At 40.9% G+C, this 26,341-nt stretch overlaps 1 protein-coding gene across 1 annotated transcript; it reads right to left on the bottom strand.

Annotated features, from left to right (window-relative positions):
• Window positions 1–5,721: 5,721 nt before the first annotated feature.
• LOC115373264 (uncharacterized) lies at window positions 5,722–24,578 on the bottom strand. The gene is made up of 8 exons (XM_030071558.1): window positions 24,032–24,578; window positions 17,661–17,773; window positions 12,134–12,237; window positions 9,485–9,659; window positions 9,221–9,329; window positions 8,537–8,622; window positions 8,012–8,082; window positions 5,722–7,347 (listed from the first exon to the last, which is right to left on the bottom strand). Exons 1-8 carry the CDS (start codon window positions 24,494–24,496, stop codon window positions 5,945–5,947), a joined length of 2,526 nt encoding a protein of 841 aa, XP_029927418.1. The 5' UTR covers window positions 24,497–24,578; the 3' UTR covers window positions 5,722–5,944.
• Between the last annotated feature and the right edge of the window lie 1,763 nt (window positions 24,579–26,341).

A 26,341-nucleotide genomic window follows, 5' to 3' on the forward strand; every position in this document is an offset into this window, starting at 1 on the left:
GGTTCAAGTACCCCATTACCCCTGACGCCAACAGGCTGGGGAAGATGATGAACGTTAGAATGTTGACCGGCGGTGGAACGACCTGTTCGACGCAAAGGTTTATATTTATATATTTATATAGGCTGTTTATATTTTTCTTTATATTTTTATTGTTTATATATATATTTTATATTTATTATACATATACTACTTATATACATAGGCTGTTTATTTTTATTTATTATATATATATATATACTATTTATATTTACATACGCTGTTTATATTTATTTATATATACTGTTTATAGTTATACATACTGTTATGCATATTCACACATATTGTTTATATATACTGTTTATACTTATGTTCTATATTCTATAGATACTTATATTCTATATTTACACTTCTTTTTTTTTTTTTTTTTTTTTTTTACCTTGCTTTATTTATTTGTTTAGGCTTATACCGGGACCTGAGTGCTAATTTCGTACCACATGTAAATGTGAGCTGGTATGACAATAAAGTTCCTTGAATCCTTGAATTCTTCAAGGTCAATATGGTTCTCCTGTGTAGCAGCATCTTTGAACATCTGCCAGTCTGTGCATTCAAAACAGTCCTGTGGAGCTGCTGTAGCTTCATCTGTCCACACTTTAACTGTTTTTACAGTTGGTTTGACCCTTTTTGTCAATTATGTTTGAAATGTTACCTAGCACTAGTAAACCATGCTAGCACAGATGCTAATGCTAATCTTAAGGGCACACCATGAGGCCAAAATGCAGAGATGAGGTGCAACAATGATGCCTACTACAACACAACACAACACAACACAACACAGGTAACCACAATCCAACATGCCGGCCAGATGGAAAAAGGTAGAACTGTGTGTCTCTTGGCTGTGTGTAGAAGCGGTGTGCCACCTACTTATCCCAGGCATGGGTTACCCCCATGACAGGCCCCTTGGAAAAAATAATTGCCCACCCCTGTGCTAGAGGGAAGGCAATGCAGTCACCCAAACTGTCAGATTTCATCCCCAGGCCTGCTGGTTCTCAAATGGGGGTGCACATACCCCTAGTTGTAACTCTGGAGTACTGTAGGGGTACATGAGATTTTGTTAAATGTTAATTTTAAACATATGGGGTCCGTTTCACGAAGCAGGTTCAACAAACTCCGAGTCTTACCCCGAACTCTGAGTTGATCTACTCTGAGATAGGAAACTCTGAGTTTTCGGTTCCAGAACAGCTGATCTGAGTTAGTTTGATCAACTCGAAGTAGTTTCACCTGGAGTTAAGCGCGTGCACCACAACTATAAAAAGACAGCGTCAATGGAGCCCCGATTTGACGAGTCACCATGGCAACGGGGAAGCGTCTGGCTGCGTTTTTCACCCCAGTTGAATTGGAAATCTTAATGCATTCATACAGAGAGTTTGAACATGTATTTACAAAAAATAAATAAAGATGCAACACCGCTGCAGCGGCAAAGGAGAGGGAGACGGCGTGGGAGAACATTGCTGTTCGGGTCAACGCGTAAGTTTAAATGTAGTCCGTTGCAATCACAATAATATTACTGGGGAAAACTGCTTGAATGGTAGCCTATTAATTTATTTCATTTAGGTGCAGTAATCCCGCAGGGGAGAAGGGCACTTGGCAGCATCTTAAGATGAAATATAAAAGCATTGTTCGAACAGGTAAGACCTCGGGATAAACATCTATGCGCGGTCTTATAACCATCTCCCGACGAATATTTAATTCTCTGCGCAGTAACACTGCACCTTCATCCACGGGATCGTTGTTGAAAGGACATGCCATGTTTGTGAAAAAAGTCACCACCTAACTACTAATGGACTTCTAATAAAGGCCTACTGACTGTTTTTTTTTTTTTTAATTATTATTTTTTAAATAACAGACAGCAGAACTAATACGCCACGCCAAAACTCACCTGCTGACTGAATGAATGAGGAAGTTAAATCCCGTGTGTGGCTGAAAGAGGGCGGACACAGAGAGAAACTCGAGGTTTCATGAGAAAAACCTGGTCCCGACCAGGTTAGTTTCATGGAGTCTGTTACTGCGGTAACTGACCGAGAGCTTAAGTTCCCTCCCTCTGTGAAACAGGCTAGAGTTACCCCTCTTTCTCTGGTTTGAGTTACCTCCCTTTGTGAAACGGAAACTCAGAGTTTCCCTCGTTTCAGGGTTAACAGACTCAGAGTTTTCACTAAACCTGCTTTGTGAAACGGACCCATGGTGTCAAATGTGTGTGTGTTTGTGTGGCTTAAATCTGCTGCCATAGTTGTAGAATACATACCTTCCATTTGGCATCTCTTTTGTTTCTGGAGCATCAACCTGTAGGATTATGATTCTATTCGATCATATTTGCATTCTCCACCAAAAATATGTAGGGTTACTCGCTTATGATAGACTTTCATAAATGTAGGGGAAATTACTGAAAACTATTATTGATAACCATAAGAGTGATTATTAGTTAATAATAGGCGTAATAATTACCGATCAAAACTATGTGTCTTGGTGATCAGGCAAGAGAGCAGTTTACGACCAAACAGGGTTTATTAAAAATTGCCATTCCTTCACAAACATATGAAGACTTCTTAACATCATTCACTGCCCGACACCTCTGATAAACCCTGAGGTACTTGTATTTCTCGATGCAGAGAAAGCCTTTGACCAGGTCGAGTGGCGCCATTTATTCTTCACATTAAAACAGTTTGGATTTGGAGAAAATTTCATATCCTGGATTCGTCTACTATGTGCCTCTCCACAGGCCTGTGTATGCACCAACAACCAGCTATCACAGTTTTTTCCCCTCTCACGTGAACATGTCAGGGATGCCCGTTTTCCCCCTTCTTTTCGCTATTGTTATTGAACCTCTATCAATTGGCCTTAAAGCTAATAAGATGTTTCAAGGTGTTAAGAGAGGGGGAGTTGAGCACAAAGTATCTTAGTATGCAGATGACCTGCTCCCTTTATGTTTCCGACCCAATAAATTCCATTCCGCACATTCTGGGTATTCTCGAGTCATTTAGAACCTTTTCTGGCTACAAATTGTTCCTCTCCTCTTGAGGTGGCGCCCCCTTGCTGGCGACTCTGCCATCAGTGCACGTCTGTTTGTATTTTTAAGTGGTTTTAACGGCCCTTGACCCCTGATTATTAACATGGCTCGATCCCTGAAGACATGATTATGGCTGCACTTAATCATTGTGCGTTTGTTTGCTCTCTGTGGCTGTGGACATTAATTGTTTGGAAAGCTGCGCAAACACTCCAAGTCAGGAGTGAGCCGGGCCTGCCTGTCATAACCTACAGCCGGCATAACCTGCAGCCTTCTGCACCATGTGTCTTGGATCCCAATGTCGCTCCCCAGGGAACCAAGCCCAAGACAAGAGCAAGAAAGAGAGGATGCAGAGGGGGTGTCCGGGTCAGGAACAGCCAGTGTGGATACAAGCCCGTCCTGCCCTCTGTTATTATAGGGAATGTCCACTCCTTAGTAAACAAGGCTGATGAGTTGACAGGTTGTTTGAAGTGCGACCGCCGGTACTGGCGTAACAGTTTACTTTGTTTTTCAGAGATGTGGCTGTCTGACAGGATTCCAGAGTCTCATGTGAAAATGGATGTATTTACACTTTATAGGATGGACAGGGATCAAGTGATGACGGGCAAAAAGCAAGGCTGTCTGTATGTGAATGATCGGTGGTGTCATCCTGGACATGTCACAATAAAGGAGAGATTCGGTGACCCGAAAATTGAGCTCCTTGCGGTGAGTTGTCGACCTTATTACTTGCCCAGGGAGTTCTCCCATGTGACTGTCTTAGTGCTCTACATTCCTCCGTCGGACAACAGGAAGCTGGCCACAGACAATATCAAAAATCAGGAGAAGAGAACAGGTGCACTTCCTCTGATTGCTGCCACTGATTAGGGCAGTGGGTGCTTAGCTGTAGGTACAACTAAAGTAAAGGATCCACAGGAGTGGAAAAAGCAGCACACCAAAATGAATATGCAAGACAAGGCTCAAATGCAGTAGATATAGATAGATAGATAGATAGATAGATAGATAGATAGATAGATAGATACTTTATTCATCCCGAAGGAAATTCACAGTTTTCAGCAGTATCCACAGAGTACAAGATTAAATAAATAAAAAGTAAAGAATAAAAGATGACACTAGAGATCTAAAGATCTAAGTACCCAATGTGCAAAAAAAACTGTTCCATTTTATTCTGAAACGCTAACGGGTTTCGGCCGAAGCCTTCCTCAGAGCAGGTTAAAGTGATACAGACAGTGTGAGGCCATCTTATAAAGGGTACACATAATCATCCCCACATGTGTAGAGGGGAGGTGCTAACTTGAAATATTCCATTAATGATTACATACAATAATACAATACATTACAACTTTTATTTGTAGAGCACATTTAAAAGAACCACGGGGGTAGCCAAAGAGCTGCACAGTAAAACATATAGATAAAGCAATTGCAAACAAAGCAATTGCAAACAAAGCAAAGCACACAAGCAAACAAAGAAAATAGAGAAACAAACAAGCTCATGGCAAGTGCCTTTTTACAGGATAACCGACATGATAGATTACAAGTTATTAAAGGCCACGGAGTAGAAGTGTGTTTTTAAGAGAGATTTAAAAACAGGGAGTGAGGAGGCCTGTCTGACCTTTCAAGGCAGCTCGTTCCAAAGCTTTTTGGGCAGCAGCGGCAAAAGCTCTGTCACCTCTGAGCTTTAGCCGTGTTTTCGGGACTGTCATGTAATCATTAATGGAGTATTTCAAGTTAGCACCTGGATATGGGACCAGTAATCCCAGTTTCTATGGTTCAGGGATAAATGTGAATGATGCTAATTTGTTTTTTGCAAGGTTTGATGTATGTGATTTCTCTGCTACACATGAGAATATTCTCTCTTCTCTCATGCAGAGCAGCTCTGAGGACTGTAGTCCAGCTATTGTTCTAAACACTGAAGAGGTTCGCCAGCAGCTAAAGCGGATTAAAGCCAATAAGGCTGCAGGGCCTGACGGTGTTCATCCACGCACCTTAAAAGTCTGTGCTGACCAGTTGTGCTCAGTCCTCCACTCATTGTTTTCATTGTCACTGTCATCTGCTAAAATTCCACTGATGTGGAAAACCTCTTGCCTTGTCCCCATTCCTAAGAAAGCCAAAGTGTCCAGTGACCTTGCTAATCTGAGACCCATAGCTCTGACATTGCACATTATGAAATGTTTTGAGCGAGTTGTTCTGGATCACCTGACTAGGTGTCACTCTTCCAGGATCCCATGCAATTTGCCTATAGGAGGGGAGTAGGAGTAGATGATGCTATACTGTTTATGCTTCATAACATCTATAGTCACTTTGAAACTACTGCCAGTTCTGTCAGGATTTTGCTTTTTGTTTTTTCAAGTGCTTTTAATACTTTGCTTTTAATACTTTAATACTAGTGCCTTTACAAACAAACAAACAAAAAAACAAAACAAAACAGGAAAATATGCACCTGAAAATAGTAATCTCTTCAAGTAATCTTTTTAAAGATAGTAACTATATTCAGATTACCACCAATTTAAAATGTAATGGGATTGTCAATTCTGCAGAGCATGCAATACTTACATATACTCATCATTTGTACTTTATTTCACTTTATATACTAAAGTTTTATCTTACCTCAATTCTCTCTGTACTCTGTTGTGATTGTGTTTATTAAAAGATGAAAATAAAGAACTGAAAAAAAATGAAAACAACGCAAGTGTTAATCATGCTTTTTTATTTAAAAAGAAAAAATCTATACAAATATCTTTGTCAAGAGACTTGGTCAGAGAGATCTGACTAAATATGTCAACTATGAACCATGAAGGTGAGTTTTTCTTTTGGGTATTTCAAAAGTTACATACAAGTAATTTCAACTCCTTTTCTACCCAGCCTCCTGAACTCGCTGCTCTACCCCTCCCTACCAAACTCTACCCTGTTCTAATTCCATGCTAAGTCCATCTCTGACCACTCCTTGTTAGTCAACTGGCTTGTCTCTAGGACTTCAGAGGTAACTATGGCCACAGCAGAGTGAGTAGGGTTCTTATGACCTATCTGCTCTAAGACAGCAGAGTGAGAATTAACAGCTGGTCCTATGTTGGAACCAGAAAATTGTCCTTGTTTTATGACTGCTTCCTCCATCTTCATTACACCACTAAATGCATCCCGATGTGGAACTTTATTATAAACAGAATCAAAATCAGATCCACCAACTAACCCTGCTACCATGACAGGTTCAGTCACAACTGGATGAGCAGATTGGTGTGATTCTAAGCCTGTAATCTGTAGACTTCGAAACAGACCATCAATAGAATCTGGACCTTTAGTGGTTGTAGAACCACCTGCTAGCCCTTGTATACTGTTAGGTATCATGTCCACTGCTTTACTCTGTTCTAACTGTCTGATCCATTCAAGTTCATCAGATACAGAGCCTTGCCTGGTCATCCCTGATTCTTTGGCATCAAAAGCAGCAGCATGGTCCATTTTAAAGCTACTGGTGCTGGAATATGTTCCGTGGAATTGCTCTAATCTACTGCCTGTGTGATTCCCACGGACAGAGGTGGTAAAGCTCCCTCTGTGGGCAATACTAGTTATGTTACCAGACCTCACTCTCAAATCACCGCTTTCACTGGTAATGTTACCAACTTCAAAACTATTTCTCCTGGTTGCGTTACTCTTGCCAGTAGAGCCGACATTACTTCCCGTAGTACGATCACTACTAGAATCAAGTTCAAAAAAAGCAGCTGTCGAGACATTATTTATATGTTCACTTGTATTAACATTACCAATAGTGAAACTGTCTGTAGAGATATTAGTGGTTCCATAACCATCTCTTTCATCAACAGTATTACTCTTGGTACTAATGATCTGCACTAGCCTAGTGGGACCTTCCCTTTCTCTGTTGGCCTCTGACGTCTTACCAGACATAAGAATGCCATTTACTGCTCCCACTCCTGCCAGCTGGTGCTTTGCCTCCTCCATAACTACCTCTTCTTTCTTAACTTCCTCCACTTCTCCCTTCCCCTGCGGGCTTATGCTACCCATTTCTCTGGCCCCACTAAAGCCCAGCATTGTTTCTCCAGCAAGATATAAAGAGCTAGGCTTAGGAAAGGCCTTATCTTTCTCGTCAGAGCCAACCTCTGATGCCTGAGGAAGCATTAATCCTCTTAATTGTATAACCTTGTCCATCCTTTCCTCTGTCCTCTTCCTTTGTTGTTCCTCCCTGTCTCTTCCCTCCTCTGCTTGGAAAGATGCCATCAGTGGTTTGTCTCCATCCATTCCTCTGACGTGCCAGCCAAAACTGCTGACTACACTCCTGATTCCTGGAGAAACAGAGGACGGCCCTGAGAAATGGCCAAGAAAGAGTGACGAGAAGAAAACAAAGAATGAGAGATGACACCAGTGGCAGGCAGTGTTATTCCTTTGTAATTTATCATTAATGATATATGTTTAAAAGTCTGGGAAACTGGATTCAAATAAAGCTATAAACCTCAAATGTGATAACTGAATGCCTCCTTGTTTCTGTATCAAACTATTTCACTGCTTGTTAGGAATTCATTATGTGCATTGGTCTCCATCATAGGCCTGTCCAGTAAAAACCTGATGTTTAGACAGAAGGCAAAGTTAGATGATCTCTGCCAGGTCTTACTGCTTTATTAGTGGGACTTATTTTAACATGTCTTCACAGTCAATTGTGAATGCAAACACATTAAACTTATTCCACTGCAAAAGAAAATTGCAGACTTCACTTTCCCAGACCTTTAATCATTTCAAATTATCAAACTTGTTTGCTGTGATTTTTACAGAAGGCAATTAGGGCCACACAGAATTCAAAAATTTAGTTCTCAGATTAATGTCAGAATTCTGAGAAAAAAAAAAAAAAAGAACTCAATTAAAGTCAGACTTTGACTTAGAATTCTGACCTTTAATCAGAACTTTTAATCAAAACTCCAGAATTCTCTTTTGCAACTTTGAATAATTTTGTATGACTGTGTTCTCAGTACTTACAGCTCAGTGTCTCTGTACACATGGATTCACAGCAGGAACATACAGAGGGCGGTGCCTCCAACTCTTCCCATCTACAAACACATAAAAATTACACCAGCCTTCTTAGTCAGTGAAAATAGCATTTTATCCAAGGAATGAAAATAATTGACAAACGTCCTCATAAGAGACTGAGACAAAGGTTTGCACAAGAAACAGTGTGCACTGTAACACCAAGCTCGAATCCCTTACCCTAACCATTCTCAAGTTAAAAGCAGTACATCAATATATTTCTGTCTCCAATTTACACTAACAACACCAACTCCCCCAAAATAATGTAGAACCTATAAAGTCTTTTGAAAGGTGTCACAAAGACTTTGCACAGAAAGTGTCCATTAACAATAGCTGCTATAAATGCTGCAACATACAGGTGCTGTGATTGGCAAGTCAGACATTACTTGTTTAGTGTATTATGACAATCTTGTTATAGTAAAATAAACAAATAAACAAACTTGTGAATCGCACTTGGTGATGATGCTGATTGCTTACCTCCTGGTGATCCTGTTAAAGTTGCAGGACTTGGAGCTGGGGGAAGGGCCAGAGCGTACTGACATTGCACAGTGGAGATACAGCAGCTACACATACACAAACACATGGCAGGTAAAAAGCTATAATGATCACTTTGATCCTTGATACTTTAGTTCATCATACCAAGAACAGTAAAGAACATTCATGGTAAAGGACATCAACTAGAAAGATGGCCCTCCGTAGAGTGCATTCCTCTACCAACATTATGCAATTCTTCCAGTTCCACATCACATAGTTGACCAAATTAAACATGTGTCACTTCTTAATTTTCATGCTTTTAATTGAAGGCAATGTTTTCATGCAACTTTCTGTGATAGGCCACACCCATTGTCACACCAAATTTTGGCCTATTATTATGAAAAGTTAATCTGTTCTTCCATCTGTTCTTTCCATAAAATCTTGGTGTTATGTGTTATGTAAATCCATTTGGGAGTTATGCACCTTGTTGTGACAGGCCACGCCCACTGTTACACCCCATTTTGGCCAATCAGCATAATCAGCATAGCTCCTCTTTTTTCTTTTCCACAAAGTTTTGTGTAAACAAACAAATGGACAAACTGAATTTGGCCAAAAGATAACCCCTGTCCAACTCTGTTGGCAGAGGTAAATATTTTGGGGTAAAATATCTCCAAAATACTGTCTTACTTGTGTGACTCCAGAGAACAGGAATGCATCCACAGAGAACCTCACCACACTGCCCCCTGCTGTAAAGAAACGGGAACTACTGCCCTCTCTCCTGCTGTCGGTCATGCAACTGGAAAAAAAAAATGCAGATGTTAACAGTGTCAAAAAACAACCACTAAGAGAAGAATTATAGACCTCTGCAAATTTGCAACTCATTGTAAATACTGAGGTTACTATGAGTAAAGCCACAGATTGAGTATGTCTGCATTGTCATTAATAACATACCCATAATTATTAATGACATCCAGTCTAGGCATGAAGTTGGAGTCTTTGGAGGTCGAAACATAGCACATATCCATGTACAACCTCTCCCCAGCCGAGAGAGCTCCTGTGTGGGCAGCAAAATACATTGGCTCCCCCAGAGAGAACCACTGAGCAGGAGGCAGAGGCTGCCACTGGGCTACAGACACACACATGACAAACAGTTGGTGGATTTGAGGTTTATTTTGATTCAAGATGGAACAACTGACTTACAGTGCATTCAGAAAGTATTCAGACCCCTTCACTTATTTCACTTTTGTTATGTTACAGGCTGATGCTACAATTGTTTAAATTCATTTTTTCGCTCGTTAATCTACACTCAGTACCCCATAATGACAAAGTGAAAACAGAATTGTAGAAATTATTTAAATTTATCAAAAACAAACAAACAAACAAAAAAAACTAACTGAAATATCACATTGACATAAGTATTCAGACCCTTTGCAACAACACTTGAAATTTAACTGAGGTGCCTCCCATTTCTCTTGATGGTTGCTGAGATGTGTCTACACCTTGATTAGAGTCCACCTGTGGTAAATCAAATTGATTGGATGATTTGGAAAAGTACACACCTCTCTATAGCAGTGTTAATTTTGACAGCAAATTCTGATTTAGTCTTAGTCTTTTGAATAACACACTATTTAGTTTTAGTCATATTTAGTCATCTGAATTTTTTTAGTCTTAGTCTAGTTTTAGTAGACCAAATATTAGCAGATTTTAGTCGATCAAATTTTTCTACAGAATTTCCAGTCATTGGAAGTATCCATCAGTCTGTTATGGAATGGTATTAAGGTTTGAATATGCAATACAGACAAAGATTTAATGGTTGTAATACAAAACATGTATTTTATTTTATTCTTAATGTCAAAAACAAGACCGTGGCTTTTTCACAAAAGATAATCTCACATAAAATAAGCAGAAGGCATATAATGTAGGTAAATAACCTAACTGTTGTGAAAACGTCTTCAAAACTATGCAAACTTCTGCTAACTTGTCTTTCTCCGCCTCCTGTGACTGTGGATCTGCTGCTGCGTTTAACTCTTGCCCTGCACTTTCCGGGGCTGTTGCTCTGCATAGATCAACCTACCCTCAAAAGATTTACTCTGATTGGATTTCTTCCGAACTTGTCCCACAAAAAGGGGAGTTCTGACTGGATCTCTTCCCCGTTCGTCCCTCCCTAACATTTTCCTCTCGTTTTTATTTGTTGACTAAAGTGTCAGTTATATTTTGTTACAGTCTTTGTCATCATATCTGACTTTTTATTTAGTTTTCGTCCGTGAAAAAGGTTTGTTGACGAATATTTTTCGTCACAGTCTTCATCAACGAAATTAACGCTGCTCTATAGAAGGCCTCACAGCTGACAATGCATGTCAGAGCAAAAACCAAGCCATGAGGTCAAAGGAACTGCCTGCAGAGCTCAGAGACAGGAGTGTTGCAAGGCACAGATCTGGAGAAGGCTACAAAAAAAATCTTCCAAGAGTCGCCTGGCCAAACTGAGCAATTGTGGGAGAAGGGCCTTAGTAAGAAAGGTTACCATGAACCCGATGGTCACTCTGACTGAGCTCCAGAGATCCTGTGTGGAGATGGGACAAAGTTCCCCTCCATTGATCTGGGCTTTATGGCAGAGTGGTGAAACGGAAGCTTCTCCTCAGTGCAAAACACATGAAAGCCTGCTTGAAGTTTGCAAAAAAGCACCTGAAGGACTCTCAGACTGTGAGAAACAAGATTCTCTGGTCTGATGAAACCAAGATTGAACTGTTTGGCCTCAATTCCAAATGTTATGTCTGGAGGAAACCAGGCACCGCTCATCACCTGCCCAATACCATCCCAGCAGTGAAGCATGGTGGTGGCAGCATCAGGCTGTGGGGCTGTTTTTCAGCAGCAGGGACTGGGAGACTGGTCAGGGTTGAGGGAAAGCTGAATGTAGCAAAGTACAGAGACATCCTCAATGAAAATCTGTTCCACAGCGCTCAGGACCTCAGACTGGGCTGAAGGTTCACCTTCCAACATGACAGTGACCCTAAGCACACAGCCAAGACAACACAGAAATGGCTTAGGGACAACTCTGTCAATGTCCTACAGTGGCCCAGCCAGAGCCCTGACTTGAACCCTATCCAACATCTCTGGAGAGACCTGAAAATGGCTGTCCACCGACGGTCCTCATCCTACCTGACCGAGCTTGAGGGGATTTGTAAAGAAGAATGGCAGAAAATCCCCCAATCCAGGTGTGCAAAGCTTGTTGTGTCATAAAAAGACTGGAGGCTGTAATTGCTGCAAATGGTGCTTCAATTGAATACTGAGTAAAAGGGTCTGAAAAATGTCAATGTGATATTTCAGTTTTTTCATTTTAATAAATTTACAAAAATTTCTAAAATTCTGTTTTCACTTTGTCATTATGGGGTACTGAGTGTAGATTAATGAGAGAAAAAAATGAATTTAAAAGACTGTAACATCAGGCTGCAACATAACAAAAGTGAAAAAAGTAAAGGGGGTCTGAATACTTTCTGAATGAACTGTATGTGAAACACCTCTCTTGCTGTCTTTCTCTGAAATATAACATTTGACAGATGGACAGACAAGGCCTGGTCCCTGATGTAGACAGGTGCGTGTTACCATTGCAGACAGTGAGGCGGAAGATGCGTTTACTCCTGATGGTCTTCATATAGGTTGTGTGATGAACCTGAGGTTTGTAGCCAACCTTGTAGGAGTAATGGAACCTGATGCAGAAAGATGGAATATTTAAACATGACTGGTTCCAGACCTGTGAATTACATGTTCACTTTAGAAAGAATTTTTGCAGGTCTGGTGTTGCTTAGTTTGTGAGTTGAAAAACCAACTGAGCCAATCCGAAACACTGTAGGGCAGGACAAGTGTAACTGTTGATGTGATCAAGCTGTGCCAGAAACTGAGAGCCAGATAGCATATTAGCAACCATGAGAAAATGGATGATAAAATATGTCTTGATTAACAAATATATTTTACATAGATGGCATGTCTTCTCAATATTGCCCGACTTTGTAATTTTTACTTTGCTCTGCTCCTCTCTTAAAAACCAAACAAAACCAGCATGTTGGCATGGCAACGCATCAGTGTCAACTTAAAATGATGTTAGATCCAGGCAGATACATTGGTCTCTAGTGACTGGTTAGGAAAAATTGAATCCCCTCCCCCACAGAAACTAATCACGAGTGAAGATGGAAACAGAGTGTAATGAGTTGACAGTCCAGTCTTGATATCACACAAAGGATGGGACCCACATGGAAAAAAAGATAAATACAATTCACACAGGGTCAAATGGATGATTCATGAAAAATCTAAAAATTGCTTCTGGATCAATTCAGTCCATGTCAGAATTTTCCAAATTTGTGACACTGGAAGCTATTTGTATACATTTTTACATACATTTTAAGTTTTTTACACCAGCTAATAACACTGATTAATACAATTTCAATCTCATTTTTGGTAAAAAAAAAAAAAAAAAAAAAAAAAAAAAAAAAAGTGGTGCATATGAATTCCACTGGCACTAATAGCCGCCTTTCTACTGTCGCACCAAATGCAGGTATGGTAGTGCTTACCAAGGCCAGTTGCGTTTCCATTGTCACTTCCAGTCTTTGATCACACCTTGGTGGGGCTCTCAGGGTCAGTTTCCAGGTGCAAATGGCTCACCAAATACCCATGGGCCAGACAGGGCTAAGTGAGGTCTGCAGCGGAGTTACGGGGCATAGGTGTGAGGATGGGTGCAGCTAAGTAGAGATGTTAGCGCAGGAGCTCGCTTTTGAAGCAGAAAAATAACGGAGAAAAGAAAAATGGAGAAAAAGCAGCAGTCCTGGTCAAACAAGGACATTAGGGCTTTGTTCACTATCTGGGCAGTGGATAATGTCCGTTGTCAAATTGGGACAGGCCCAAAAAAAACTGAAAAAACTTGAGGTCTAAGTAGAAGTAGGGCTGGGCGATATCTTGAGATTTTAATTTATATCGATATATTTCTAAGCGCGATATAACACGGGACAGTATCGTTTCTATTGATATAGGTCATTTTGCGTTAAAACAGCAATACATTTCTTCCCATGGGCCGCAACTTCGCACCTATTTCTCCTCTCCCTCTCCCTGTGTACATGTCTCACACACAGCCTCTCTACTCCACCTCCCTCGCTCTGTGACCTGACAACCCCCCCCTCCACTCATCTACACTCATCACTGCAGCGACAACATGGAGACGGAGTCCGCCACCAAAGAAGAGTTGGCCAGTAAAAGAAAAAATAATGGCTTGATAATTTGGAGATGGTTTGGATTTTAAGTGTCAGATGACCAGCAGCAAAATGTGTTCTGTAAAGAATGTTGAAAACCTGTTGCAACTAAAGGTTTGAGCAAGACAAATCTCTTCCACCACTTAAAACAGCACCATAAAGTGCAGTGCGAGTGTGTCAGACTACCTGCGGCACCGAAGCAAACCCTGCTGCAAGCTTCATTAGCCCATGCTGTGCCTTATGAAAGAACAAGTGAAAAGTGGCGTGATATGACCAAAGCTGTGGCTTACCATATTGCCCGAGACATGGCCCCCATTGCAACAGTGGAGCAGACCGGCTTCATACAGCTGCTAAAAACAATGACTACGTTTACATGCACACCATATTCCGGTTCGGGTCAATATTTCGGCTAAGGTAACTGCAACTGGAATATTCCGTTTACATGTTACTTGGCATGCCTCCATGTTTCGGCATATTCCACTCTCTTACGTATAGAAAAACAGATGAAGAAGTCTTCTTCTTCTTTTTCTTCTTCTTCTTCTGTCGCTAGTTCTATGTTTTCTCCCATCGATATCCTCCATGATATTTAAGTCTTTCATTAGCTGAAGGCGGACTGCAGTCTCCTGGCTCTTGCTGCTGTTCGCCATGCCGTTTTCCCCACTTGCAGTAACCATAGCAACAAAGACGCCACAGAATTCCTTGCGAGTCGAGCATGCACAGTCATGACTGAATATTCCGGTTCAGGGCATTTTCCGACTAAGGTGTTTACATGCCACAGTATTCCGGTTGGAACAGGCATATGCCAGGGGTCTTATTCGGAATTCTCTCCAACCGGAATATGATCTTAATCGGGTTCGGTGCGTGTTTACATGACTTGTCCGCAACCGGAATATTGCGAATATTCCGGTTAATACAGGAATAAGGTGTGCATGTAAATGTACTCAATGAATCCGAGATATCAATTGCCCAGTCGCCATTACTTCGCAAGAGAGGTACTACCCAATTGTTTTATTTTATTCAAAGAGCATTTTATTTCATAAATGTACACAGTGTTTTTGTTCAATTTGTTTTATACATTTTGAAATTGTGCAGTGACCTCTGTTAATAAAGGTGCCTGTGTGACATTTGGCACGTGGCTTAAACTTATAATTGACTGTTTTATTTTAAGGGTTTGCCTCTGAAAAAAAAAGAAACTAACAGGGACGCTATGCTATAATGCTTTGGGGGAAATTACATCACAGAAAAAATATCAATATACACTACTCACAAAAAGTTAGGGATATTCGGCTTTCGGGTGAAATTTCAAGATGAACCTAAAATGCATTATAACCTTTACAGGTGAACTTAATGTGACCTTCTGTAAACTTTTGAATGCACATGTCCAACTGTTCAATGTTTCAGTACTTTTTGCACAAGTTGCTGTTCTCTAACAAGGAGTTTAACGGCAAAATTCACAACAGGTGTTTGATCCATGAATCGACCAATAAATTTCCTGGTTCAATTAGAATTGGTATTTAAACAGTCCTCCTCATTATGCTGTTCACATTTTGACATCATGAGACCAAGACGACACCTTACAATTGATCAGCAGCACCTCGCCATTGCGAGGCTTCAAACAGGAAGTTCTCAGACGGAAGTGGCCACTGAGCTTAGAGTGTCACAGAGTGTCATCAGCAGGTTGCAACAGAGATACAGAGAGACTGGAAGAGTCACAGAAAGGCATAGAAGTGGACATCCTTTGGCCACATCCCACACTGATGACCGCTTCATTGTGAACAGTGCCCTGCGGAACCGGATGATGAATACCACTCAACTCCAGGCACATTTAAGGGAGGTGAGAGGCACCCAAGTGTCACGTCAGACCACTCGAAACCGTTTACATCAGCATGGTCTGCGTGCTAGATGACCTGCAAGGGTACCTGACCACACCACCAGGCACAGGTGTCATCGTCTTGCATGGGCCAGGGAGCATTTACGCTGGACGAGGGACCAGTGGGCCTCAGTGCTGTTCTCTGATGAAAGCCGATTCATGTTGAGCAGAAATGATGGCCGCCAACGATGTTGGAGACGTCAAGGAGAGCACTATGCATCAGCCACTGTTGTCACCAGATGAGCCTTTGGTGGTGGTGGTGTTACTGTGTGGGCAGGTGTGTCTAGTCAATACAGAACTGCCCTACACTTTGTGAATGGTACCGTGACAAGCCCATACTACCTGAATAACATCATTAATCCAGTCTCTGTGCCCCTGCATGAACAACACAGGCCTAATTTCATCTTCATGGACGACAATGCTCCAGCTCATCGAGGTCGTATCATTAGGGAACGGCTGCTGGAGACTGGGGTACCTCAAATGGAGTGGCCTGCACTTTGTCCAGACCTGAATCCCATAGAAAACCTATGGGATCAGCTGAGTTGCTGTGTAGAGACTCGGAGCTCTGTACCCCAGAACCTCAATGTCCTGAGGGCCGCCCTTCAAGAAGAGTGGGATGCCATGCCTCAGCAGACAATAAGTCGACTTGTGAACAGCATGAGACGTAGTTGTCAAGCTGTAATTGATGCTCAAGGGCACATGACAAGTTATTGACACTGACATTTTTTGTTGTGGTATACCCACCACTGTTGTTGGCTTTTGTTTCAAGAAATTGTTTGAGATGAGGAAATCACCAGTGCATGCTTCTACTTAAATGCCCTACTTTCATGATATAATATCACTGTAGCGTGAACTTTTTACATTTTCCATAAATTTCACCCAAAAGCCAAATATCCCTATTGCCATTCTGGTTCGATTGTATGCATCAAAGCGTCATCTCAAGGCAAAGGCAAAATATCGAGATATATATCATGTATCGTGATATGGCCTAAAAATATCAAGATATTAATAAAAGGCCATATCAGCCAGCCCTAAGTAAAAGGCGCTATATAAATTAAAGCTATTATTATTATTATTATTATTATTATTATTATCATTAGATGGCAGTTAAAGTTATAAAAAAATCCTGTGGTACATAGTTTTGCAGTATTTAGTTGGTGCCAGTTGTTCTCGCAGTGGACATGTGAATGGTTTTTGTTCTCACGGCTGGAGGCCAAGGCCATTACTAGCTAACTTGCAGTGGTACGACAGTGGAAAGATGGCTAATGATGCCTGAATTGCTAGAACTGGCCCGTGATGCCACAATCCTCTCTTTATATGCAGCACAACCGAGTTCTTCCAATCGAATCAATTCAGAAAGAACATCTTGTTCAAAATCCAAATATTAAAATATGAGAAAGTTGTCAAGAAACACATTCTTATGGTTGTTTTTGCCTGCTTGAAACTAAGTTCTTCAGTGGATACTTGGAACAAAAAGGGGTTTCAAAACATACAGTAGTTATGCAAGACTACTACACAAATGCAATTGCAGCTGCCGACTCAAGGAAGCCACAGGTTATGTTTTGTACAGATGATTGTAATAAGTCAGCATTTGTCAATTTGGCCTGCACTGATTCTTGCATTTGGAAATTATTTTTTCCTCACCATTATAGTAATATTATTATAGCTATTATTGTTCTAAGACATGGCACAGGTAAAGCAATGTGACAGTGTGGTTAAATTTCTATTGTATTTAGGCTATAAGTTAATTCATATAATTTTATTAATGATTAATTAATGTAATTATATTCATATTGAGGTTGTTTTCTTACACACTAGGCTATATGATTTACCCCTATCATTTGCCCCACCCTGCCACCTGAAATAATGCATGACTGCAATGCATTGTGATTAATATTCACCTCTGAAGTGACCAATGCTGTAGACTTATACTCAAACTTATATTGGTGGCAGGGTGAGTGCTGAGGGGAAGTCAACAAGGGATAGTTCAGCCAACAATGAAATGCAGCTAGTGTCAGACTACCTGTTGTAATGACAGTGGATGGGAAGGTCAAGGGGCAGAGCTCTGATGACGTGGCCTTGTGGAAGTGGAGTGTAAGACAGAAAGTTGGTATAAACCAGCTGACCTCCAACGATCTGAAAGAGGGGTTGTTAAAGATAGGTTAGACTACAGACAGAATTTCATTTCCAAAAGTGGTTCACTGCAGCAAAAGATAAGAAGTGTAGTAACCAAGTAATTATATTTCAAGAGTAAATTTCAAAATATTTGATGTGAATGTGAAATTTGGGCAGGAATATATGTAGCTCTGTTATAGTCAGACAGAGAGAAAGGATCTAAGTGGCACAAGTAGGGGTGTGCAATATATACAGTACAGGCCAAAAGTTTGGACACACCTTCTCATTCAATGCGTTTTCTTTATTTTCATGACTATTTACATTGTAGATTCTCACTGAAGGAATCAAAACTATGAATGAACACGTGGAGTTATGTACTTAACAAAAAAAGGTGAAATAACTGAAAACATGTTTTATATTCTAGTTTCTTCAAAATAGCCACCCTTTGCTCTGATTACTGCTTTGCACACAGGTTGGAATGAAAACCTGCAGCCTCTTGGCCCACCATGGCACGAATTTGACACCTGTGCTCTACAGTATCATTTTCGATTCAACTGTCCATGACAAAAATGTTTTTGTGTGAGGTTGCAACTATACAGCATTTATGGATCCCTAGGAGTGAAGGCTTTTTAAGAACAGAGGATCAAACTTGCACTGTGACATTTACGGTCTTTCCAACAGCCATGCAGAATGTTGCAGTACTAAGGTCTCATCTGGTACCATGTATCATTAGGGCTAATCCTTGCAGCAGCAGCCCAGGTTCAGTTCTGGCCTGGGCCCTCTGCTGCATGTCATCCCTACTCACAGTAATCAAATTATTTGTATGCATGTAAATGTAGCAAATTACATCGCTGATATGGATTTTATTCTCTTCAATCTGTCACCGCTTCACAACTAGCAATGTGCCAACTTCAACAAATGAGAAAAAATGCTTTTGGTCCATAGTAATATTTCTCAAAAAATCATCAGAAAAATCATAAGGACTCAATAATGCGTTTACATATCATAGACTTGCACAGTGAACCATGCACCTCCAAAACTGCCACTAGTCTGTCTTTATGGCTGTGGTCACTAGTCTATCTTTACTATTATGACATTTATAACTTTGCAAATATGTTAGTTAACATAGCAAACATCACATCAGACCAGCAGACATAGAGCAGGTGTTTGACTTGTGGGATTTGGTCCGTGTGCATGAACGGGGTTAAGATCCACAATTAATAACGACATTGTGCAAACCCCAGCCATTGATGCAAAATCATATTGGTGTAATGCATCTTTTCTTTTCTTCACTGGAGACCCAGCATCCGTGTGAATAAATGATTTAGAAATGACTCATCATGTTGGAAGATGAAAACAGCTTCTCCTGTGACACTGCTATCAGTCAATGTTAACTGCAGGTAAAAGAATGTGCTGAGGTGAGCTCCATTTTTGTTATTTTGCCGACTGAGTGGAGAATAGGGATGGGCGATATGTTATCGTTTGCGATATATCGTCAAAAAAATTCCCCACGGTAAGAATATGTCATCTCGCGATAATAACGATAAACTCCTGTTGATGACGTAATTACGTGCGCAACGCACTCGCCGCTGGCAGCCGGCAGCTCACACGTGTAGCCAGTGTTGCCAACTTGGCGACTTTCTCGCTAAATCTGGCGACTAGCGACAAATCTAGCGACTTTTCCTGGTGTTACTGGAGACTTCTTGTATTTTGGAAACTGACATGAAAGCATGTATCGTTCCTCTGCAGTTCCTGTCAGAGCCCGTCTACGATATATTATATCGTATATATATATGGATATATATATATATTAGAGATTCTCTGTTCCTGTTCTCAGTGAGCAGCGGGTGCTGCCGCGAGCCCCTCCCCCGCCCCAAAGTCCTCACAGGTGGTCACAGCCTCAAGCCGCGCGCGGCAGTCGCAGGCAGCTGCAGTCAGGAGAGGAGCAGAGAGGAGACCCACCACTCCGCGGCCAGGCAGCAGATGAATCGCGCATGCGCAAAGCCGCCCTTCCCGTAAATTTGTAGTTCTACAACATATTTAGGATGTTTTTTACTCACTTTTTGTCTCTCCCACGACGTTATTCCTCTCCTACAGCGTCCATTACAATCACGTGCAAATTGCCAATTATGCAAATTAGGCGATGACGTCATTTGGCGACTTCTAGCGACTTTTAGGACAGCCAATAGCTACTTTCCTTACTGAGGAGTTGGCAACACTGCGTGTAGCACAATAACAAGCATGGCGGAAGGCGGGGCTGATAGCGAAGAGCTCGTTGCTAAACGAGGCTCCAGCTCGATTATCTGGAACTGGTTTGGCTACAGTAAGTCTGGCGTGGGGCAAACATCTGTCATATGCAAAGTTTGCAAAAAAGCGGTGATTACAAAGGATGCAGTACAGGTGTACTACTTAAACTTAATTGGTATAGTTTAGTAGCGTATTTGACTAAAGTAAGTATTATTTTTGAGCAGTATTTGTGGGGTTCTCAAGACTGAATGCGGTGATAGATTTGTAGTCAAAAAGATGGAGTTGAATTGTTTTATATTTTTTATCGTCACTTTTATCGTTATCGCAATAAATGCCAGAAATTATCGTGATAAAATTTTTAGTCCATATCGCCCATCACTAGTGGAGAATAGTTTTGAAGTTTATATACTGTGGAGCTAAATGTACAACTTTTTTTTTTTTAATTAAACAGATCTGATAGTTAAAAAAAAAAAAAAAGACTTAGTGGCTGTTCACACAGAAAAATGCAAGACACACCTATGTGGAGAGAGATTGGCCTCATTAATACTGACAAATGCATGCTTCTCAATCCACACATACGCCATACAACACAAATGTATTTTAATATCCAGGGACAAATATCTTTCAATTTATGCCTTGTAAATTTTTCATTTAAATAAATGTGAAACGATTTATACTAATACATATTTGTGCATAAATGTTTTCCTTTTTGCACAAATACCTCATGATTTGTGTGCGAAAAAAGGCTATGGTACAAGTAACCCCCACACACTGCATTCACCAGGAAAAAAAAATCCTTGACAGAGGCTGAAATACAAAACTAGAAATTTATTTATAACACGCTCAAATGAAAACTGTACAACTGTTTTTCTTCTTCTGTGGCGCTTTTCCAGATGCATTGTACGGGTTACGGTATACTGTCACAGTGAAGTGTACTGGTATTGCAGTCCAATAACAAAAATTGTACTGTAGTGGTCATTACTATGAGTGAAATCTACTTACCAGTTGTTGATAATGCTTTACTGTACATTTGATTTGCTACATTTTTGCAAAACATTAAAAGGAATTGCCATAGCAACTTGCACTCAACCAACATACGCATAATTTTCTAGTTATCAACAACAATGTTGATAACTAGAAAATTCCTGTGCGGAAATTTTGAGAGTGCTTCGGGGGCCGTTGCCAGGGGGCTGTTACCGGGGGGTACGCGTATGACCTCTGTCTGAATCACTAAAAAGTAAGAATAGTGATGTATGAACAAAGTGAATTACATTCAGCTATGTAGTGTATGTGCGTGGAAGACTGTATCTGTGTGGGTGTGTGTGTCTGTGTCACTAAAAAGTATGAACAGTGATCAATGAACAAAGTGAACTGCATTCAGTTACACGGTGTGTGTGTGTGTGTGTGTAAGAGTGTGTAGAGTGTGCATTATGTCAATAAATGTCCTCACAAGTATTATAGACAGGAAGGTGTGTGTCTATGTAAGAGTGTGTAGAGTGTGCATTATGTCAATAAATGTCCCCACAAGGATATAAAGACAGGAATATGTGTGTCTGTGTGTGGGCATGTTAGTGTGCACATGTGATGCTACCTCCCATTAAAAACTGAAAAACCTCTTTAAATTGAGGATGATTCTTCAACAAGCACTGATCAAAAACTATCAAAGTTGACCAATACATTCATACATTCTTGAAAAGCCAAGACTTTTGTCAACGCACGCTTTAATGTATAATTTGTATGAGTGCGCTCAAAACTGTGGGAGGAGTAGCAAACCGAAATTTTACAGAAGAGCAATGCAATATGTAGTCTGTGTGCATGTAGAGTGCACTTCTGTTGCTAGGCAACGTTGACAGAAATGCCGGTCAGAGAGCAGATTTTGTGCCTGAGCTGAGCGCCCCAGAAGCGCCCATGAAGCACTGTGTGTATTTTTGTGCTCCCAGGGTCTAAGATGTGGACAAGAGAGCGATGTAAAAAACAGTGAAAAACAGAAACGGCTCTGTTCTTCTCCTGAAAAATAACATTGAAGCCTATTGGGGGAAACGAGGGGGCATGTAGTCTTTAGAGGCTCGCCATTCAAATTTGTTGGTCTCACGGTAAAAGTAGATGCATCGTGTGAGAGAGGACATAAATCTCTACCACTTTGGAAAAAATGACGTGCGTGCCTTAAACTATGTGCCCGTGAGGGGGATTTACTTTTTTTTTTTTTTTTTTTTTGGATAATCCTCAGCCCAGCTCCCCACTCTGTCAGTTAGAGCCCCACTCTAGCCGCTTAACCACTTCCACATACACACACATTGAAAACTGAAAAAAGGCAGGAAAATGTGTCAAACTTTAAACTTTTATTAAAAAAAACGGTAAGGTGTTTGAAAATACCCCTTACACCAAAAATAGTCTTGGGTAATGTCAACTTTTTAAAGTTTGATTCATGTTTCTGTGTGACCGTATGACCGAGATATGTGGCTTCAAATTCCCTATTCATTTCTAATGGGATTTTTGCAAAACTTTGTTCAAGATGTTTGTCACCATGGTAATGCCTAACAATACCAAACTTGGACCAAAATTAGTCCTGAGGATTCTGGTTCAGACAACGTTCGAACCATGTTTTCACGTTAAAATTTGACCGAGTTGCCCCGAGTCACTATTGTCCCCCTATAGCTTTGCTATAGTAGGGACAAGTGACTCGGATAGTAGGATAGTAATAGTCCCTACTATAGCAAAGCTATAGAGGGACAATAGTGACTCCTACTACACCAAAGCTATAGAGGGACAATAGTGACTCGGTGCTACCCCGAGGCACTAATAATGATAATCAAGGGGGGAAAAAAAAAGATGTTTCTGGACATCAGCAGGGGTGAGCCTAAACTGCCTAAATGACCTTTAGAATATTAGGACCTTGAAGAAAGCCCGTGCTGTACTCGACAGTCAGAACCACTCGCTTTTTAAAGAGTTTACGTTGCTTCCTTCTGGCAGAAGATATATTGTGCCAAGGTGCAGGACCAAAAGGCTGAAAAACTCTTTTGTTCCTGTTGCTATTGGACTTCTGAATGGCACAAAGTGATTGTTGACACTTGTCTATTGTTATTGTTGTTGTCCTTGCTGCAAATGCTTCTCATCCTGCCTTTAAGTATGCCTTTAAGTATTAAATTAACTGGGATATAATCCCAGTGGATTACTATCGCTCTGTGTTGGGTATTCCCTATAACTAAGAAAGTAGTCAACCTGAGACTAGGGGAGTAATAATGCTGAATTCCAATCAAAATGGGAGGTTGGAATTCACCAGCTAAAATTTATGACTTCCAAACTCCAAAAAACAAAGCTGCCTGTGACAAGCTGTTCCTTCTTATGTTGTGGGGTACAGGTAAGCGTACATTTGGTGGCATATTCTGACAATTTACAGGCAGACACAGTGTATTATGTTTTATTTTAATGTCATGTGGGGAAAAATTAACTTATCCTTTTAGGTGACTTTTTACCATTTGCAATATGCAGAGTATTGCAGTAACATGTATTATGATACATTACCTTTTTTTCAACTGCAAATAATGTCCCATAGGAAACGTCTGTTTATCTCACTTCAAGCACTTGTATTACAGTAAAATGGGGTTGTCAACCAGACAGACTGACCAACTGACCTAAAAACATTGTATTGATTATTAACAATACAGTATTAATACTTGGTGTCCCTGAATCGATACATTATTGCCACAGGAAATATCATGATACTATGCTGTATTGACTTTTCTCCACCTGGAAATGGTATGAATGGTTCTCACTTGTAATGATAGGTTTGGCTATTATTGTTGTACAATATAAACACTTAAAACATAAATAAATACACTTTAAAAAGGAATCCATGGCCACTGACAGATGAGAACAGCCCACACAAGCCGGTATTGTTGCTGTTGGACCTTGTTAAGAGTTTTGTCACATGGGTGCTGCAGCAGCTACATGGCAGACTGACACAGTTACAATTCTTCCAGTCTGTCTGACAACAACGCTTGTAAAAGCAGTTCAGTGTGTGGTTGTTCTTACCGTAGAGGCTCCACTGCACTCCTTCAGTCCAGACTGGAAATATATGAACCTGGAGCTGACGCTGCTGGCTGCACACGAGCCCAACCGGAATCGGTCGGGAGCAGACCACGCTCCGAGCTGGTGGAGATCCACGCGCACAGAGACGCTGTGGCTTCCGCACCACACCTCCACACCGCGCGGGCTCCTGGCGGCACCGCTCTGCTTCTGCTGTGTTGGAGGGAAGAGCAGCGCCGTGAGCCCCGCTGGGAGCGGCCGTCTACTTTGAACCGGCCGGAACAGCTCCGGGGCGACCCGCGGCCCCGGTGCATGGTGGAACATGGGGACAAGGTAGAAAGACGCGCCTGGGATTCCAGCTTGTTGTGACCGAAAATTAGGTTTCCCTTCTTCACTCGACAGCGCGTACTGTCCCGGGCCACACCCGGCTAACCTGCAGCACAACAGGGAGAGCCACACGACCAGCAGCATGCTCACCGCGCCGACAGGAAGCTGCTGAACGCAAGGCAAGACCGCGAGGCGGTTGACTCACGAGCTACCTCCGCCAGCGTTTAAGGACAGCTTCGCGCCGAAACTAGTTCTGACAAAGTTATCATAGTTCACTAAACTAAACTACAAACTAAAAATAGGTGTGGAAAATCGTTAACTGACATAAAATAAAAACTAAATTTTAGAAAAACAAAAACTAACTGAAAAGATTTTGTGTTGTTGCAAAACTAGCTAGTAAGTAAAATCAAAGTGTGGAGAAAATGTGTTTAGTGTTAATAGTTGTCAATTTGGTCAAATGTGTGAGCACAACCAGCATGAGGAGGCGTTGGTACTGATGTTTACTGAGTGTTGGCATGACCGGGAGTCAACTGCCTTCACAGTGTTGGGTTTGGGCTGGAACACCCATCATGTTCGAATAAAAAAACTAAGTCCAATGAAGACTGACACTAAGAAACACTCAACTCAAACTAAACATTTTAAAACAATAAAAACTAATTTGAAACCTGCAAACCCACTAACTGAAACTAAATTGAATTGAAAACAAAAATTAAAAACGAAATGAGAATAGAAAGTTATGAAAAATGCAAAACTATAATAATTCTGGTACCAGAGTGATGCCAAACTCAAGAACACGTGGCATTGTTCATATTTTCTGCGATGGACTGGCGACCTGTCCAGGGTGTTTCACTGCCTTCGCCCTATGAGCACTAGGATAGGCTCCAGCACCCTGCGACCCTAGTGAGGATAAGCGGCTTAGAAGATGAATGAATGAATGAATGTTCATATTTTCCAAAATCAGAAATGAGCTGCAGCATAGCACACACAAGTGACAGCTGCAGAGCTGTCCAGGCCACACTGCAGTGCTTCACACTCTGCTGATTGTGTTCCATCAGAGGAAGAAAACCCATCACCATTCATCCATTTTGAACTATCATTAGCCTCCTGTTGTCAGTTCTGTTGTTTGTATATTTCTCTAAAGTGACTTTTGTTTAAGTAATGAGGAACATTTGAATTTGTGTTTACTTTTCAGTAAAATCTAACTAGTAGGACAAGTACTACACAAGGCCAAAGGCCAATTCATTAGGCTGGCACTTGATTTTGGGTATTATTGCAGCATCTTTATCTGCTGGAATAGGACACTCATCACAATATGACCAACACATACAACAAAGTTCCCCCTATGAAATGAACAAGGTCATATGATGTGACTCAAGTTGTTCTTTGCCACACCAAATTGATATCTATATACTCATCAAACCTGAACTAGATTAACAATAAGAGTCTGAAGACTCTTTGAAACTCTTTGTTTCAGATTTGTGAAACTTTTTTCTGGTTTGTGAGAACAGAGAAAAGGTTGATTTTCACAGTTTTTCCCCTGCACAGACCATATCAGACCAAAGTTTGCAGAGCATCTTTTTTATGTGTACACACCCTTGATACATATGGTCCCAGGTCTGGATCAAAAACTGCTGGACTAAAACCTAAACTAGATTAACAGTAAGAGCCTAAATCCTCTCCTAAATCATGCTTCAGATTTGTACTGTGCCCTAGTCAGGAAGTCCCACAAGAGTTTCATTTTATGTAACAGAATTCTAAAAGACTTTCTGTCATGTCTGTAAGAAATGTGTGTTTGGCTTCTTATGGGATTTCACAGTCTTACTGGGACATTTCAAGTCCTCTTCTGGAAATCAGAAAGAGAACATGTTTTTTTTTATTTCATTTCTACTAAAAACAATGTCAGTATTCTCCTTTTAGTTTCTCTTTCATCTTGATGTTTTGTCTAGTATTATTCTTTAGATAAGAGCTCAACTGGTCAACTAAAGAACT

Source organism: Myripristis murdjan, chromosome 16 (assembly GCF_902150065.1).
Source record: "Myripristis murdjan chromosome 16, fMyrMur1.1, whole genome shotgun sequence".
Lineage (NCBI taxonomy): Eukaryota > Metazoa > Chordata > Actinopteri > Holocentriformes > Holocentridae > Myripristis > Myripristis murdjan.

Coding starts and splice junctions, on each gene's coding strand:
- LOC115373264 (XM_030071558.1), bottom strand. CDS start 24,496: ATGCTGCTGGTCGTGTGGCTCTCCCTGTTGTGCTGCAGGTTAGCCGGG. Junction 17,774..24,031: donor AGTGCAGTGGAGCCTCTACG/GTAAGAACAACC, acceptor CCCCTCTTTCAG/ATCGTTGGAGGTCAGCTGGT. Junction 8,083..8,536: donor TTTAACAGGATCACCAGGAG/GTAAGCAATCAG, acceptor ATGTGTTTGTAG/ATGGGAAGAGTTGGAGGCAC.